The sequence below is a fragment of the Salmo salar genome, chromosome 15 (genome assembly GCF_965601325.2).
Source record: "Salmo salar chromosome 15, fSalSal1, whole genome shotgun sequence".
In the NCBI taxonomy this organism is placed as follows: Eukaryota; Metazoa; Chordata; class Actinopteri; order Salmoniformes; family Salmonidae; genus Salmo; species Salmo salar.
In genome coordinates, this window is record NC_138305.1 from 37,732,068 (window position 1) to 37,750,444 (window position 18,377).

The 18,377-nt window shown below is 40.5% G+C and overlaps 1 protein-coding gene across 4 annotated transcripts in view; it reads right to left on the reverse strand.

The window, feature by feature from the left end:
• Positions 1–15,240, reverse strand: part of LOC106571293 (ubiquitin-conjugating enzyme E2 J1) — a 46,044-nt gene extending 30,804 nt beyond the window's left edge. For all 4 annotated transcript variants that reach the window (XM_014144191.3, XM_082961713.1, XM_014144193.3 and 1 more), the window contains exon 1: positions 14,912–15,240. In XM_014144191.3, coding sequence (XP_013999666.2) covers positions 14,912–14,942 — 31 coding nt within the window. In that variant the 5' untranslated portion in view covers positions 14,943–15,240. The remainder of the gene's footprint in view (positions 1–14,911) is intronic.
• Between the last annotated feature and the right edge of the window lie 3,137 nt (positions 15,241–18,377).

The window sequence follows — 18,377 nt, forward strand, 5'->3', positions numbered from 1 at the left end:
ATACTGAGTGGTTTCAATTGGGATTTGATTTGACAGGTTTTTGAAGGGTTGATTTCCAGATAACACTAGCACAGTGTGGTCAGCTTGTGTGCACACCTCCCCCTCTGTGATGATTATTCGGAAGAGACAGCTGCCATGACAGTGAACATACAGTATAGGGCTACATAGCTTACACTTCCTATTCCTATTGTGCATTTAGCCTACCTACCTTGTCATAAAGTTGCAAATGCCCATTTGTTACAAGGCAAATAAGCTATATGTAAACTTCTAACTTTGAATCTGGGGAGTTCGATGCATAGCCTAATTGTTCAAGGGCTATATTATAATGAGTGTAAGGTTAAGTAAAAATGTGTGTAATGGCCATGTGAGCACTCCGTTCTTCTGAGCTGAATCTATCCTGGAGCGCCACTAAGCATTCTAAGAACCACCCGGCCTCAAGTCCAATTCATTTGGTTTGGGGATTAAGCACTGGCTCCCACTACTGAAAAAGATGCAGCTGCCTTAAAAAAAACACTTGGCACTCTGGTTGTGGCGGGGAGAGAGAAAAAAAGCCTGAAGAGAATAAAAAGCAGTTTTTTTCCCCCGCATGTGGGTGGTCAAATCGGCATGGTCTTGGAGCAGTCTGATATAGCTTAGTCTGCACTCGTGTTTCCCGGGGGATAGAAAGGTGAGATGCAGTTTTCAGACCCCTCCTCCGACAGCGAACATGCCCCCTCGTTTAGGCTAAACTACTCAGCCGTCCCTCATTAAAGCCACTGTGGGGTCAAGGGCTTTTGAAAGTTAGAGTCAGGCTATCGGTTAAGCATGGTGACTTATCGTAAAAATTCACAAGTTAGGACACAGAGCTAAAATAATAAGAAAAAAATCCTTGACAACAGTATTGCATCATTTTGTCAGTAAGAATCCAGCTGTTCAAAATCATATAATAAACCAGATCAGGACAACAGTAACGTCAAGCTTTACACGACAGTGCTTTTACCACGGCTCAGACTTTTCATCAATACTGATACTCACTGCTGATACACAGGGACCAGATGTTGCAGACAGACAGTGATGTTTTTTTCTTCACTGGATCAGTTGATTGCTCTGCTGAATACAATCAAAGTTCCTCATGCCTCATTACTTGGAGACTTGGTGAGCATCGGAGTGGAACTCTTGTTCTCAACTAGCCTACCTGGTTAAATAAAGACTCTACACATGTGAAGCACTTGTCTCCCTATGGAAGTTGTCAATGCTGTGACTGTCCCTAAAAAGGAAGACAGACAGACTAGGGCTGGATCTCTGCCCGTTGGTCCTCCTCAAACACCTGGATGCACTTTGACAGGAGCCCAAAACCCTCATTGGGTTTTCTATGGCTGCATCCCAAATGGCACTGTATTCCCTTTATAGTGCACTGAGTGTACAAAACATTAGGAACACCTTCCTAATATTGAGTTGCACCCCCTTTTACTCTCAGAATAGCCTCAATTCGTTCAGTGTGGAAAACCCCAGCAGCGTGGCAGTTCTTGACACTCAAACCAGTGCGCCTGAGACCTACTATCATACCTCTTTTAAAAGGCACTTAAAAGTGGGCAGACGACGTGGATGTCGATCAAGGCAGCCCCCCGCACCTTAACCTGTCTATTCCCCTTCATCTACACTGATTGAAGTGGATTTAATAAGTGACATCAATAAGGGATCATAGCTTCCACCTGGATTCACCTGTTCAGTCTGTCATGGAAAGAGCAGGTGTTCCTAATGTTTTGTACACTCAGCGCACTACTTTTGACCAGAGCCCTGGGAATAGGGTGCCATTTGGGACACAATTTATGTGGAGTCCTTTTTTAGCCATGTCTCATAATAACAATGAGTGGGAGTGAAAGAAGAAAAGCCTCTGCTGCCACATGGGCCTCCTGACTCCAGTGGTGAGAAGGGTTTCGGTCAATGGCCCTGGGAGATAGGATTATAATCCTGTAAACAAAATCGTTTTACGTAACGCATTTTAGTGTTTGCAGCTGGGGGCGATTCAGGCAGGGTTTGTCCTGCGAGCAGGGAGACACCGTTATGTAACTACTTTTAACCAAACTCTTAAGAAGACACGATAGGGTTTAGAGACATAGGTGATGATGGAAAACTTGGAGCTCACTACTGACCACTCCCCTTTCCAAACGTAGAGAAGGCCTACGTCCCAAATGGCACAAATTTTTATTTCTCGTGTATTTTTCTTCTACCATATGTCATTTTTTTTAGTACTACATTGATATTGATCACTGAATTGTTGGGTTTAGAGCTTGCAAGAACGACATTTCACAGCACTTGTGCACAAGACATTAAAACTATTACCTATATAGTGCACTACTTTTGACCAGAGCCCTATGAGTTGTGGACTATATAGGGAATAGGGTGCCATTTGGGACGGGAACAACATTTTGGTTGTGGGTTTCTAATGCTGTTTGTTCACAACTGTCTGCTCTCCAAACTGGGAGGTAATGCCAGGTCTCAGAGACAAAAGGCGGAAGGTGATACTCTAAACATAGGATCTTCATTTGATTTTCCACACAGAGGGCAAACTGTAATTGCATTATTTTACAATGTGAATAATTCCTCTAGTTTCCCATAATATAATTGAACTACTACAAAGTGTTGCAGCCTTATCCTTCTTTTGACCCCATTTCAAAACTGGAAACAAGTTTTTTTATTTGATCGTTTCTCTAACTCAACTATTGCCTCAGACTTATTTCTCAAAATCCAAACTCTAGCAAACCCAAGCCTTATTGTAAGCCCTTCCTTTAAGTCCTTACCTTAAATCCAGCTCACTTGCCAACCAACACCAAGTGTGCAAGGACAAGACAGCTTTGATCAATATTCTGATCAGAGAGAATTCTACCTCTATACCTGATCTAGTGTGACAGAAGCGACAGGCAAAAAAAATGCTTCATGCTAAAATAAGGTTTTGGTACATTTCGATTATCTTGACACAGCCCAAGGCAAATGCCACAGAAGGCAGAAAATGAAATCTAGAAACCATCTCTAATTTGATCGAGTGTGAAACCACAGAACCTGCGAACACATGGAGCTTAGTGCAACTGGTTGGAACTGGTCAAAAGTGGCATGTTCTTCCTGCCCACTCAGTAACAAGTTAACTACTGACTTTCAGCATGCATATAGAGAAGGGCACTCAACTTGTACTACACTGGCTCTGATGACTGATGATTGTTAAAGGAAATTGATAATAAGATTAAGGCTGTCCCTGACAAAACATTTTTGGAGTGGACTGAAAGTCGTCTGTTCTTTTGACCAATCTATTAGTCCAAATTTTGAAACGTGTATTTTTCCAAGACACACCCTATGTGTTTTTATAAAATCAACTAAACTCAGCAAAAATAGAAACGACCTCTCACTGTCAACTGCATTTATTTTCAGCAAACTTAACATGTGTAAATATTTGTATGAACATAACAAGACTCAACAACAGACATAAACTGAACAAGTTCCATAGACATGTGACTAACAGAAATGGAATAATGTGTCCCTGAACAAAGGGGGGGTCAAAATCAAAAGGAACAGTCAGTATCTGGTGTGGCCACCAGCTGCATTAAGTACTGCAGTGCATCTCCTCCTCATGGACTGCATCAGATTTGCCAGTTCTTGCTGTGAGATGTTACCCCACTCTTCCACCAACGCACCTGCAAGTTCCCGGACATTTCTGGGGGGGAACGGCCTGAGCCCTCACCCTCCGATCCAACAGGTCCCAGACGTGCTCAACGGGATTGAGATCCGGGCTCTTCGCTGGCCATGGCAGAACACTGACATTCCTGCCTTGCAAGAAATCACGCACAGAATGAGCAGTATGGCTTGTGGCATTGTCATGCTGGAGGGTCATGTGAGGATGAGCCTGCAGGAAGGGTACCACATGAGGGAAGAGGATGTCTTCCCTGTAACGCACAGCATTGAGATTGCCTGCAATGACAACAAGCTCAGTCCTATGATGCTGTGACACACAGCCCCAGACCATGACTGACCCTCCACCTCCAAATCGATCCCGCTCCAGAGTACAGGCCTCGGTGTAACGCTCATTCCTTCGACGATAAATGCGAATCTGACCATCACCCCTGGTGAGACAAAACTGCGACTCGTCAGTGAAGAGCACTTTTTGCCAGTCCTGTCTGGTCCAGCGACGGTGGGTTTGTGCCCATAGGCAACGTTGTTGCCGGTGATGTCTGGTGAGGACCTGCCTTACAACAGGCCTACAAGCCATCAGTCCAGCCTCTCTCAGCCTATTGCGGACAGTCTGAGCCCTGATGGAGGGATTGTGTGTTCCTGGTGTAACTCGGGCAGTTGTTGTTGCCATCCTGTACCTGTCCCGCAGGTGTGATGTTCGGATGTACTGATCCTGTGCAGGTGTTGTTACACATGGTCTGCCACTGCGAGGACGGTCAGCTGTCCATCCTGTCTCCCTGTAGTGCTGTCTTAGGCGTCTCACAGTACGGACATTGCAATTTATTGCCCTGGTCACATCTGCAGTCTTCATGCCTCCTTGCAGCATGCCTAAGGCACGTTCACGCAGATGAACAGGCACCCTGGGCATCTTTCTTTTGGTGTTTTTCAGAGTCAGTAGAAAGGCATCTTTAGTGTCCTAAGTTTTCATAACTGTGACCTTAATTGCCTACCGTCTGTAAGCTGTTAGTGTCTTAACGACCGTTCCACAGGTGCATGTTCATTAATTGTTTCTGGGACATTGAACAAGCATGGGAAACAGTGTTTAAACCCTTTACAATGAAGATCTGTGAAAGACAGGGTCCTGAAAAAGGGACGTTTCTTTTTTTGCTGAGTTTATATGCATTGAGCTTGTCTGAAGCTTTCAGCTTATCTTGGATGAAATAAGGCAAATGCTTCAAGAGGGCGCCATAGATCTATATAACCAGAAGAAAAAAACCTGACGCAACTATTCTCCTCCCTCTCCTGATGGCTTTCGCAGATTCTGCCATTACTCTCCTGAAGTTGCCGGTAATAGGCGACACGAGGAGTCGGCAACCTTTCTCATGTGGAATGCCAATTTATCTTACCAATGCCAGTTATGGTTTATATATGCACATTTTCATGAAACAGTTTCATTTAATTTATAACAATGTCTTCATATCTTAAAATCATTGTTATGTGGTTAATCAACATCCTATCCAAATCTAAATGAAAAAATAACAATGACATTGCCAACGACATAAAAAATAGCCTACATAAAGCCAACAAATAAAAACATTGCAGCCTGCAGGTAGAAAATATCCTGATAAAAATAAATATCCTATAAATTACATTGGCTACACATGGCCTGTCTGCAACGAACTTGAAACATTTTCTCAACTATTAACTTGGGTGCAGCCCCAAGCTTGCACTAGCAACATTGTATAAAATATTCAGGGCGCTCAGTTTCCTGCACCAGTGAGCTCGGGACAGACAATGCTGTAGGCTATTTGCGCAAGGGATAAGAAGCACCTCTTGACTATAGCAGGGTATCACCGGAGCTCACAACCGGCACCTCAAATGTTCTAGTGCTTGAGCTCCTGTTCCTCATATAGAATATTAGCTCAAAAGTATTGTGGAGCACCTGCACCTAAAAATAAACAGTACCAGCACCCAAAATGAGCTCCGGAACCTATTTCAGTCCAAGTCAAGCACTGATAAGAAGTAATCAAGTAGGCCTATTTTATGACGTTTCCCCTGGATCAGAGCATGACATTTTTCAGTTTCACGCTGAGTGGTTATCGAAAGGGAGAGAGCTGGAAAGATTTTTCAAATATACTGTGGAATTATTGTAATTCTCAATGGATGTAGAAACAGACTTTGTTTGCTTGCTGTTCGAGGAGAAGACGACATTACTTTGAGAAGCTCCACAAGTCATTAGTGGTGGTGCGTTAAGCCAATCAGAAATACTATCAGATACCCAAATGGGCACATTTATATGCCTACATTTGCGCACAGGCCAGGTAGCCTAAAGGCCTACTTCTATGCGTGGCATCCTTACTCAACATTAAACAGGAGCACTCCAAACAAAAAGACAATGTCTAAATTGACAAAACTCATAAATGGAATGATATAAACCAAAACTTGTTAGGTTGTGCACTCTGCAAACAATGTGTCAACTCCGACAATGATAACGGGAAGACTGGAATAATAATATTGAATGCATTAAAATAAATTACCGTAACCAAAGTAACACACACTGTATATTAGAAATTATAGGAATTAACGGTAAATGTACTACTGGTGATATAAAATACCAGTCAAAAGTTTGGACACTCCTACTCATTCCAGGGTTTTTCTTTATTTTTACTATTTTCTACATCAAACTATGAAATAACACATACGGAATCATGTGTAAACAAAAAAGTGTTAAACAAATCAAAATATATTTTATATTTGAGATTCTTCAAAGTAGCCACCCTTTACCTTGATAAAAATAAAAAAATGAGTAGGTGTGTCCAAACTTTTGACTGGTACTGTATGTAATGGGGAAGTGATATACACTAACAATCAAATGCAAACAATTCACACAATGACGTTATGAAAAAATTAATGTGCACAAATTAGTGGGAGAGAACACATTCTGGAGAGAGGAGTGCATTGTGCATCTGGGCGTATGGTCAATCCAACATGGGCATTCATACTTCTTGTGCTTTGCAGAGCTGTTGTCAAAGAAGTGAGTTTTGTGTTTAAACACGTTAACCAATCATGTCAATGCGGAGCTATACAGAGCCCTCCACATTGTTACAAAATTTGGTAGGCGCATGGCGATGCGGTACGGAGCTCGATTTGGCCTCTGCATGTCTCTGGAGGCTCCGCAATTGCGTCACACCCTCCACTTGGAGCCTCCGACCATAAATTGGCTTTTAGTCTAGGCCTCCGCAATGTTCACTGAGAATTTTGGGGTCACTTAGAAATTAACTTGTTTTCAAAAGAAAAGTATTTTTTTAGTCTGTTAAAATAACATCAAATTGATCAGAAATACAGTGTAGACATTATTAATGTTGTAAATGAGTATTGTAGCTGGAAACGGCTGATTTTTTAATGGTATATCTACATAGGCGTACAGAGGCCCATTATCAGCAACCATCACTCCTGTGTTTCAATGGCACGTTGTGTTAACTAATCCAAGTTTATAATTTTAAAAGGCTAATTGACCATTAGAAAACCCTTTTGCAATTATGTTAGCACAGCTGAAAACTGTTGTTCTGATTTAAAGAAGCAATAAAACTGTCCTTCTTTAGACTAGTTGAGTATCTGGAGCATCAGCATTTGTCGGTTCGATTACAGGCTCAAAATGCCTAGAAACAAAGACCTTTCTTCTGAAACTCATCAATCTATTCTTGTTCTGAGAAATGAAGGCTATTCCGTGTCAGCTTCATTACATAGTACCCGCAAAATACCAGTCTCAACATCAACAGTGAAGAGGCGACTCCAGGATGCTGGCCTTCTAGGCAGAGTTGCAAAGAAAAAGCCATATCTCAGACTGGCCAATAAAAAGAAAAGATTAAGATGGGCAGAAGATCACAGACACTGGACAGAAGAACTCTGCCTAGAAGGCTAGCATCCCGGAGTTGCCTCTTCACTGTTGACGTTGAGACTGGTGTTTTGCGGGTACTATTTAATGAAGCTGCCAGTTGAGGACTTGTGAGGCATCTGTTTCTCAAACTAGACACTAATGTACTTGTCCTCTTGCTCAGTTGTGCACCGGGGCCTCCCACTCCTCTTTCTATTCTGGTTAGAGACATTTTGCGCTGTTCTGTGAAAGGAGTAGTACACAGCGTTGTACGAGATCTTCAGTTTCTTGGCAATTTCTCGCATGGAATAACCTTAATTTCTCAGAACAAGAATAGACTGACGAATTTCAGAAGAAAGGTCTTTGATTATAGCCATTTTCAGCCTGTAATCGAACCCACAAATGCTGATGCTCCAAATACTCAACTAGTCTAAAGAAGGCCAGTTTTATTGCTTATTTAATCAGAACAACCGTTTTCAGCTGTGCTAACATAATTGCAAAAGGGTTTTCTAATGATCAATTAGCCTTTTAAAATGATAAACTTGGAATTGTGGTTGCTGATAATGGGCCTCCGCACACCTATGTAGATATCCCATTAAAAATCAGCCATTTCCAGCTACAATAATCATTTACAACATTAACAATGTCTACACTGTATTTCTGATCAATTTTATGTTATTTTAATGGATTTTTTTTTTGTTGCTTTTCTTTCAAAAACAAGGACATTTCTAAGTGACTTCAAACTTTTCAAAGGTAGTGTATATTTGTTACTGCTCGACTAAAACAATTTCGGGCGACCAGCAGCCTAACGACCAAACAATCGACCAGTCGACTAATTGGGGTCAGCCCCAAATAAGATGACAGTTGGAGCTGTATCGTTAGATTTCAGCACAGCCTTTGATGTTATTGATTATAAATTGTTATTGAAAAAAAACAACTTGCTATGGCTTTACATCACCTGCCATCACATGATTGAAGAGTTACTTATCCAATAGAACCTAGAGAGTGTTCTTCAATGGAAGCTTCTCTAACGTCAGATATGTAGAGTGCCCTCCACTTATATTGGCACCCTTGGTAAATATGAGCAAAATGGGCTGTAATAAAAATGTCTTTGCTGTTTATCCTCTTGGTCTTTCATTCAAAATATTCACAAAAAAATCTAACCTTTAATTGAAGTAAAATTATTAAAAAAGATAAATGTGAAGTAAATGAAAGAAATATTTTTCTTCAAAACATGTGTGCCACAATTATTGGCACCCCTAGAAATTCTTATAAGTAAAATCTAACTGAAGTATATTCCCATGCATATTTTAAGTTTTAAGTTCACCTGAGTGATTAGGAATACTTAAGTGGTAAGCCATGACTTCCTGTTTCACTGGGGTATACATACGAGGTGACATACAGGCCAAGTTCCCAGAGTCATCCATCACTATGGGAAAGACCCGAGAATACAGTAACGATGTGCGACAAAAGGTTGTTGAGCTGCACAAATCAGGAAATTGCTGTGAGAAATAGCTCAATGATTGAAAATGTCCATTTCCACTATCAGGGCAATAATTAAGAAGTTTAAAGCAACTGGAGATGTTAACAATCAGCCTGGAAGAGGACGTGTGTCTATATTGACCCCACGCACAGTGAGGAGGATGGTTAGAGTGGCCAAAAAATCTCCAAGGATCACAGCTGGAGAATTGCAGACGTTAGTTGGGTCTTGGGGTCAGAAAGTCTCCAAAACTACAATCAGACGCCACCTACGTAACCACAAGTTGTTTGGGAGCGTTGCCATAAAAAAGCCATTGCTGTCATCAAACAACAATCTCAAGCACCTACAGTTTGCCAAACGTTACTGGAACTTTCAATGGGACCAGGTTCTATGGTCAGATGAGACCAAAATAGAGCTTTTTTGAAACAAACACCAGAGGTTGGTTTGGCGTAGACAGAAAGATATCCATGCAGAAAAGTACCTCATCCCCACTGTGAAATATGGTGGTGGATCTTTGATGCTGTGGGGCTGTTTTTCTTCCAAAGGCCCTGGACAACTTGTAAGGATACATAGTATCATGGACTCCATCAAGTACCAGCAGATATTACATCAAAACCTGACTGCCTCTGCAGGGAACCTTAAACTGGGCCTTGGTTGGATCTTCCAGCAGGACAATGATCCAAAACACACCTCAAAATCAACACAAAAATGGTTCACTGACCACAGAATCAAGGTTTTGCCATGGCCATCCCAGTCCCCTGGCCTAAACCTCATAGAAAACCTGTGGGATGAGCCGAAGAGGAGAGTCCACAAGCGTGGACCTCGGAATCTGAAGGATCTGGAGAGATTCTGTATGGAGGAATGGTCTCCCATTCCCTTGCCATGTGTTCTCCAACCTCATTACACATTATACGAGAAGACTCAGAGCTGTTATCTTGGCAAAGGGAGGTTGCACACAGTATTGAACGAAGGGGTACCAATAATTGTGGCACACATATGTTAGAAAAATACTTGTTTTATGTTAAGAATGTATTTCTTCTTTGAATGATTTTACTTTAATTAAAAGTTGAATGACCAAGAGGATAAACAATACATATATTATTTTACAGCCTGTTTTGCTCATATTTACCAAGCGTGCCAATATTAGTGGAGGGCACTGTACAGTGCGGTATCCCTCAGGGCAGTTGCCTTGGGCCGTTATTATTTTCTATTTTTTACAAATCATTTGCCTCTGGTCTCAGACAAAGCTAGAATGACTATGCATGCGGATGATTCCACATTCTACAGGTCAGCACCCAAAGCCAGTGAGCTCACTAAAATTCTAAATAAGGAGTTGCAGTCAGTATTGGAATGGGTGATTCATAATAAACTGGTCTTAAATACATCTAAATCTAAAAGCATTGTATTTGTTTCAAAACATTAAAAAAAAAACTCAATCTCAACTGGAGTTGTACATAAACTGTGACCATTAAGGAAGTTGAGTAAGCTAAACTCCTAGATATAACATTGGATGATCCATTATCATGGGCATGTCATATTGACAAAGTTGTTGTGAAGATGGAGAGGGGTATGTCTTTTATAAAAATATGTTCTGCGTTTTGACACAAAAATCAACTGTACTAGTTGTTCAGGCTCTGGTCTCATCCCATCTTGATAACTGTCCGCTAATATGGTCACGTGCAGCAACAAAATACCTACCAAAACTGCATCTGGCACAAAACTGAGCAGCATCCCTTGCCCTTAACTGCACCTACAGAACTAACAACAACAACATGCATACCAGTCTTTCTTGGTTGAGGGTTGACAAGAGATGAACTGCTTATCTTCTAGTTATGAGAAATATTACTGTGATAAATTCCAGATTGTCTGCATAATCAAATAACATTCAGCTCGAACACGGTTCCATAAGACATGCCAGCAGGGTAGGGCGATATGGCCAAAATATCATATCACAATATTTACAAAAAAATATAAGCTATTTCACGGTATTTTATGTTTTTGAATAATAAAAGTTGTAAATTTGCTTTGAGTAGTCCGTGAAACTACTGAAATATCACATTTATATAAGTATTCAGACCCTTCACTCAGTACTTTGTTGAAGCACCTTTGGTAGCGATTATAGCCTTGAGTCTGACGCAACAAGCTTGGCACACCTGTATTTGGGGAATTTCTCCCATTCTTCTCTACAGATCCTCTCAAGCTCTGTCAGGCTCTCCAGAGATGTTCGATCAGGTTCAAGTTCAGGTTCTGGCTGGGCCACTCAAGGACATTCAGAGACTTGTCCCGAAGCCACTCCTGCGTAGTCTTGGCTTTGTTCTTAAGATCGTTGAACTGTTGGAATGTGAACCTTCGCCCCAGTCTGAGGTCCTGGGGCAGGTTTTCATCAATGATCTCTCTGTACTTTGCTCCGTTCATCTTTCCCTCAATCCTGACTAGTCTCCCAGTCCCTGCCGCTGAAAAACATCCCCACAGCAGGATGCTGCCACCACCATGCTTCACAGTAGGGATGCCTACAACCTTCCCTGTGGCTCAGTTGGTAGAGCATGGTGTTTGCAACCCCAGCATGGTGTGTGCAACGCCAGGGTTGTGGGTTCGATTTCCACGGGGGGCCAGTACAAAAAAAAGAAAAAAAAAGAAAAAAATCTGCATGAAATGAAATGTATGCATTCACTACTGTAAGTCGCTCTGGATAAGAGCGCCTGCTAAATGACTAAAATGTAAATGTAAAATGTATTGGCCAGGTGATGAGCAGTGCCTGGTCTCCTCCAGACGTGACGCTTGGCATTCAGGCCAAAGAGTTCAATTTTGGTTTCATTATACCAGAGAATCTTGTTTCTTGTGGTCTGAGAGTTCTTTAGGTGCCTTTGGCAAACTCCAAATGGGCTCTCATGTGCCTTTTACTGAGGAGTGGCTTCTGTCTGGCCACTCTACCATAAAGGCCTGATAGTTGGAGCGCTGCAGAGATGGTTGTCCTTCTGGAAGGTTCTCCCATCTCTAAAGAGGAACTCCGGAGCTCTGTCATAGTGACCATCGGGTTCTTGTGCCACCTCCCTGACCAATGCCCTTCTCCCCCGATTGGTCAGTTTGGCCGGGCGGCCAGCTCTAGGAAGAGTCTTGGTGGTTTCAAACTTCTTCCATTTAAGAATGATTGAGGCCACTGCGTTCTTGGGGACCTTCAGTGCTGCAGAATTTTTTTTTGCTACCCTTCCCCAGATCTGTGCCTGGACACAATCCTGTCTCCGAGCTCTACAGAAAATTCCTTTGACCTCATTGCTTGGTTTTCACTCTGACATGCACTGTCAACTGTGGGACCTTATATAGACAGGTGTGTGCCTTTCCAAATCATATCCAATCAAATGAATTACCACAGGTGGACTCCAATCAAGTTGTAGAAACATCTCAAGGATGATCTATGGAAACAGGATGCACCAGACCTCAATTTCGAGTCTCATAGCAAAGGGTCTGAATACTTATGTAAATAAGTATGTAAATAAGTATTCCGACTTGCCTAGTTAAATAAAGGTTAAATAAAATACATTTTTAAAAATAAGGTATTTTTTATATTTTATAAATTTGCAAACATTTCTAAAAACCTGTTTTCCCTTTGTCATTTTGGGGTATTGAGTGTAGATTGACGAGGGGAAAAAATGACCCCTTTTAGAATAAGGCTGAAACGTAACGAAATGTGGAAAAAGTGAAAGGTTCTGAATTTCAATGGGTCTTTTTCCATTCTGATTGTTTTATACTGTTCAATTCAACCAAAATACATTTTCTGCATTTATCAATTTCCGCATTTCCTGCACTCATTTGAGGTCATTTCCACACTGAAACGTAGGGCTGCACAATATGGGCTTTGACTTGTGATTTAGAGAGAAACACTTGGGTGAACTGTTGGAATCATGGAAATATAATATTTATTCAAATTCTATCGTTAGAATATAATAGCTGTGGGGCTCCCGAGTGCGCAGCGGTCTAAGGCACTACATCTCAGTGCTAGAGGCATCACAACAGACCCTGGTTCGATTCCAGGCTGTATCACAACCGGCCGTGATTGGGAGTCCCATAGGGCAGCGCACAATTGTCCCAGCATCGTCCGGGTTAGGGTTTGTTCCGGGGTAGGCCATCATTGTAAATAAGAATTTGTTCTTAACTGTCTTGTCTAGTTAAATAACGGTTAAATAAAAAATTGTGGGCACTTTCAATACAGTGATTGACATGACAACAAATTAAAATGCCAGGGTGGAGTTATTGTGAAAAAGTAGGAACCAAAGTTTCCTAGGCACCCTATAATTTTTGGCTACATTGAATGTTTTCTCTTAGCTACTTCATGCATGTATAGCTAGTTACGTTTGCTCTGACTAGCTTACTAGGAAAAGACAAATTAGCTGTTTCAGATGTAAGAAACACAAACTAATAGTGTAATTACAGAACACTAGTGGATTTATATTAAGAAGCAAAGTGAAAACAGCATCGTTATCATCAACATAGTTGCATGTGCTGCATTTACCATGCAGAGGCTGAACGCAAGAGACTCGTGGTCGAGAAGGAACAGCAAATGCACTCCTTGAGTGACAGGGAGCGGGGCTGTGGAAAGCGGCATGGAGAGAGAGAGTGGAGAGAGATTACCTAAGTAGCGAAGTAAATTATAAAAATGGAAGTTACACACGGCGTATCACATTTAACAAACCAAACATTCAAATACCATTATAGAAGGTAGAGTAAAAACCCACACCGGTCCGTGCATCAATACCGGTATTTCGTAAAATACAGTATACCGCTCAGCCCTACACCAGGGGTCTCTTCACAGTCCCCAAGTCCAAAACAAATTCACGGTAATGCAGTTTTATACAGAGCCATGATCGCATGGAACTCCCATCTCCAATTACTCAATCAAACAGGAAAATTACCTTTAAAAAACAGATGAAAAAACAACTCAAGGAATGGCGGGGAGTGAGGGGAAACGCATATTATTTTTGTTGTTGTATTGTTTGTATTCTTTTTTTTATTGTTTGTATATCGTATTTTACATTTCTGTGACTTTCCTTGTCTGTCAGTGTTTTGTTACTTGTCATGTTGTGTATTTTTTGTGGACGCCAGGATGAGGAGCTGCTGCTTCTGCAAAAGTAAATGGGGATCCAAATAAACAAATAAGCTGTTCATGTTAGGGAAATGTTGCAACTGCCTGTAGTGTGCTCTTGTGTGTGTGTGTGTGTGTGTGTGTGTGTGTGTGTGTGTGTGTGTGTGTGTGTGTGTCTCCTTGGACCAGACGAGCCAGAACAACAATGTCAACGTCAGATGTGCCTGAAACGCATTCAATATTTTGAAGCGGGTAATAACCAGGGCTCACTGCTCAGATTATACTCTTTTTTAGTAAGGCGTTAGTGAATGAAAATAGCTACAAGACTTCAACATCAACTTTGGATTTGAACAATGCGCAATGAATCCACAAAGTCTGATCAAATGAGCAGAATTGCAAAAATAGACAAAGCTATATAATGACTTCAGTTAATGAGTGCTATATGTCAGTGTCATGGAAGTCACTTGTTACTAACTGACAGTACGCCTGTAAAAGGCCATATTGCTGGTGTGATTAGTTCTTAATGTCATATGATTTGTATTTAGTCTGATTATTAAATTATCACCGGGCACGAAGTTGGATAAACATACAGGAACAAGCTAGCTAACATGGTGGTAAAGTGAAAGGGGATGTCATGTCTTAGGTAGCTAGATAGATAAATTAATAGAATGAGGGTGGCATCACTCCACTATGTGAAACCCAATGCGGAAGTAAATAAAGCCTAATCATTTCTGCTAGGCTAGCTAGCATTAGTTTAGCGAGCCAGAATAGCACCTAAGCTCTGTTTTTTGCTCGGTCAAGATATTGAAAGGAGTAAAAACTGTTTTATTTACAAACTTACCTGGGCTTTTCAGGTTGTATTTGTTCTCCATTTTAACAAGTAAACTGGACTGAAAATGTAGCTAGTGTATGTTTACGACAGACAGCTGACTTTACTAGCTAGCTAGGAGCTAGCTAACACTGACTTTTGCTTCGTCTGAAACGTCCAAAACATTCGAACAATGTATTTGGTAAAGCTCAGCAACAGCTAAAAGTCGTATGCAGTTAGTTTGCTAACTGTCATATCAGTTAGTTAGCTACAACGTAAGTCCTGACGTGGCACAAGTTTGTTGTTCCACTAGTTTGGTGGGATGGTGACCTGTTCGAAGAAAAATGTTAGTCGTGTGATGTCACTGGAAAAATGTAAACAGGAAGTAGAAAAGTCAAGTTTTGAACAACAAAACTTTATTAAAATACACTTTATTTAATTCGTTCTCTCTCTGTGTGTGTGTGTGTGTGTGTGTGTGTGTGTGTGTGTGTGTGTGTGTGTGTGTGTGTGTGTGTGTGTGTGTGTGTGTGTGTGTGTGAGTAAGTGAGAGAGCGTTCATACTTGAGCCAATGCAGAATATTTTCCCATTTATCCAGAAACACTTTTAATGGGATTGCAGTGGCCTTTCATAGCTCCATGGTGAAACAGGATTAAAGGGAGGGCTTTGCGGCTGTGGTTAATGTAATCTCTGCAGTACCCCAGGACCCTCCCCTTTTACATCTTTACCCTCCAGTCGACTCTGTCTCTGTACTGCCAGCCAGCTGTCCCCCACCTCAGCCTGCCAACTTGCATCAAGGGGAATACGAGTACAGGACACAGGATTATATGTAATTAATCTTCATTTGATTAAATCCACCTCAAATGATTCACAAAATATGATGTAATATTTTCAAACATTATAACATTTTCAAATTATGTTATTTTGTGTGAGACTCACATTCAATACCAATGACTGCCCAGCAGCCAATTGCCAGCCATGTGTACATTACTAATGTAGCCCGACCACACCATGACTGCCTCCCATGTATAACATCATTATAAAAGACAGAATATAACAACTCTTGAGATATTTTTTTACCATAGATGTAGCTAACCCTGGCTCCACCAAAAAGTCAGCCCTTATTTGGATGACACACAATGGCCATGCATGGTGCTTATTAATCATGTTTGATTATAATTCAATTTGAACCACCCAGGGATGGGATTTCTTTCACCATGAATGAAGGGAATTGGACTTCTCTAAACCTAGGAGGACGCATCACCAGGCTCATGGACAGTAGACTTACTAAAAATGAGCCCTTTCATGTGTAAATTGACCCAACATTTACATATCCTAGGCACCTTAATTGAGGAGGACGGGCTCGTGGTAATGGCTGGAGCGGAATTAGTGGAATGGTATCAGTTACATCAAGCACATGGTTTCCATGTGTTTGATGCCAATCCATTAGCTCTGTTCCAGCCATTATTATGAGTCGTCCTCCCCTCGGCAGCCTCCACTGCACTTTCAACCACTTTTTTAAATGTTTTATAGAATTTTTTCAACAGCTTAATGTGCTATCTCTGTGCTTCATCTAATAGCACAACCAAATGACCTGGATTGGAGTTGAGATTACATTAAAAGTACATAGTCAAGTGATCAGTGCTGTTCAGAATTCTGAACATATATTTATATTGTGAAGATCTCCACAGACCTGCGACCTTTGCATGCTATCTTAAACATGCACGCTTTCTATGATTACATAATAATACTTTTGTAGTTACAGTAACCTCAATGTGGCCATTGGTGATTAACTCATTTTAAGGTTGAATAAAACTGTTACATTAGTTTGTAACATAGCCTTAACTTCAAGCCATTTGCTGTATTACAAAAGTCATATCGAATTGTGTTAGGTTGACAAAGCAACCAAATATCAACATTTAAAGGAGATGTATCTAATGCTTGGATAGTTTCATCTGAGCCACTGGCTTAGTCCTATTCTTTAACTTTTATATTTGGTTTAGTTGGAGACGTGAATCCAACAGATCATTTGTTAACTAGTTGAAAAAAAATCTAAGTTAAAGAATAGGACTAAATCAAATCAAACTTTAAATGAACTTTAAATAAAGTTTGATTTGATTTTATCCTATTATTTAACTTCGATTTTTGAAATGAAGACGTAAATCTAACATATGAATTATTAACTTAAGATCACATTTGACATCAACCAAAGCATGAAACCCTAGGCCTCTATATATTGTCTATTTTGGTCATTTTTGTTGAACCCTGAGTTGAATTGAAACAATAGCTGTTGATGACTTTACAAATGCTTTATAGGCCTAAATAATATCATTGATGATATGAGTGATAAAATATGGTTACATTTCATTTTCTCTGTTAAACCTAGCCTTTTGGAATGACTTCGATAGCAACAGTGAAATCTATTTAGTTATTAAGAGATCTCTCGATAATAATTCTCACAATAGCACTTTGGTAGTTGTCAAAGCTAAACAGGGCTGGACTTTGTTAAACTGGTAGCTGTAGATTGATCAAATCTCCAGTAGGAGGTGCTGCCCAGCCTATTGTTTATTTTTTCTGATATTGGATATAATGTTGAAGATCTGACATTGTTTCGAAGGCACAAATTCAACACATTTTATACAATGTTTGTCAAAGTTGAAAATTGGTTACCATGATAATATAATTCTGTGGTTGAAATATCATATGCTTATAACTAAATAAACCATATTGAAGTGTCTGGGCAGGATAAGCCAGTGTTTTTCAGGTGGAGGATTTAATCAAATTGTAGCAGCCCTTGTAGAAAAATCGAAGAGAACTTCAATACTTCTCTGAGAAACTGGGGCAGAAAATATGGTGAGAAAAAACATATCCCTATAAGAACATTAGCCATGCCTAGTTGCAAAGTCTGCCTTTACTTTAATGGCAGATTAAAGTCCCCAACATTTTGAAACAGAATATGTGCAGAATCAATCAATAAATCAATGAAATGAAATGACCACTCTCTACTGAATGTACACTAGTTGGATCTCACTATTTGGTTTGTCTCTATTTTCGTATTTAGAGTTGAAGTCGAAAGTTTACATACACTTAGGTTGGAGTCATTAAAACTCGTTTTCAACCACTCCACAAATTTCTTGTTAACAAACTATACTTTTGGCAAGTCGTTTAGGACATTTACTTTGTGCATGACATAAGTCATTTTTCCAACAATTGTTTACAGACAGACTATTTCACTTATAATGAATGCACTGTATCACAATTCCAGTGGGTCAGAAGTTTACATACGCTAAGTTGACTGTGCTTTTAAACGGCTTGGAAAATTCCAGAAAATGATGTCATGGCTCTAAGAAGCTTCTGATAGGCTAATTGACATCATTTGAGTCAACTGGAGGTGTACCTGTGGATGTATTTCAAGGCCTACCTTCAAACTCAGTGCCTCTTTGCTTGACATCATGGGAAAATCAAAAGAAATCAGCCAAGACCTCAGAAAAAAATTGTGGA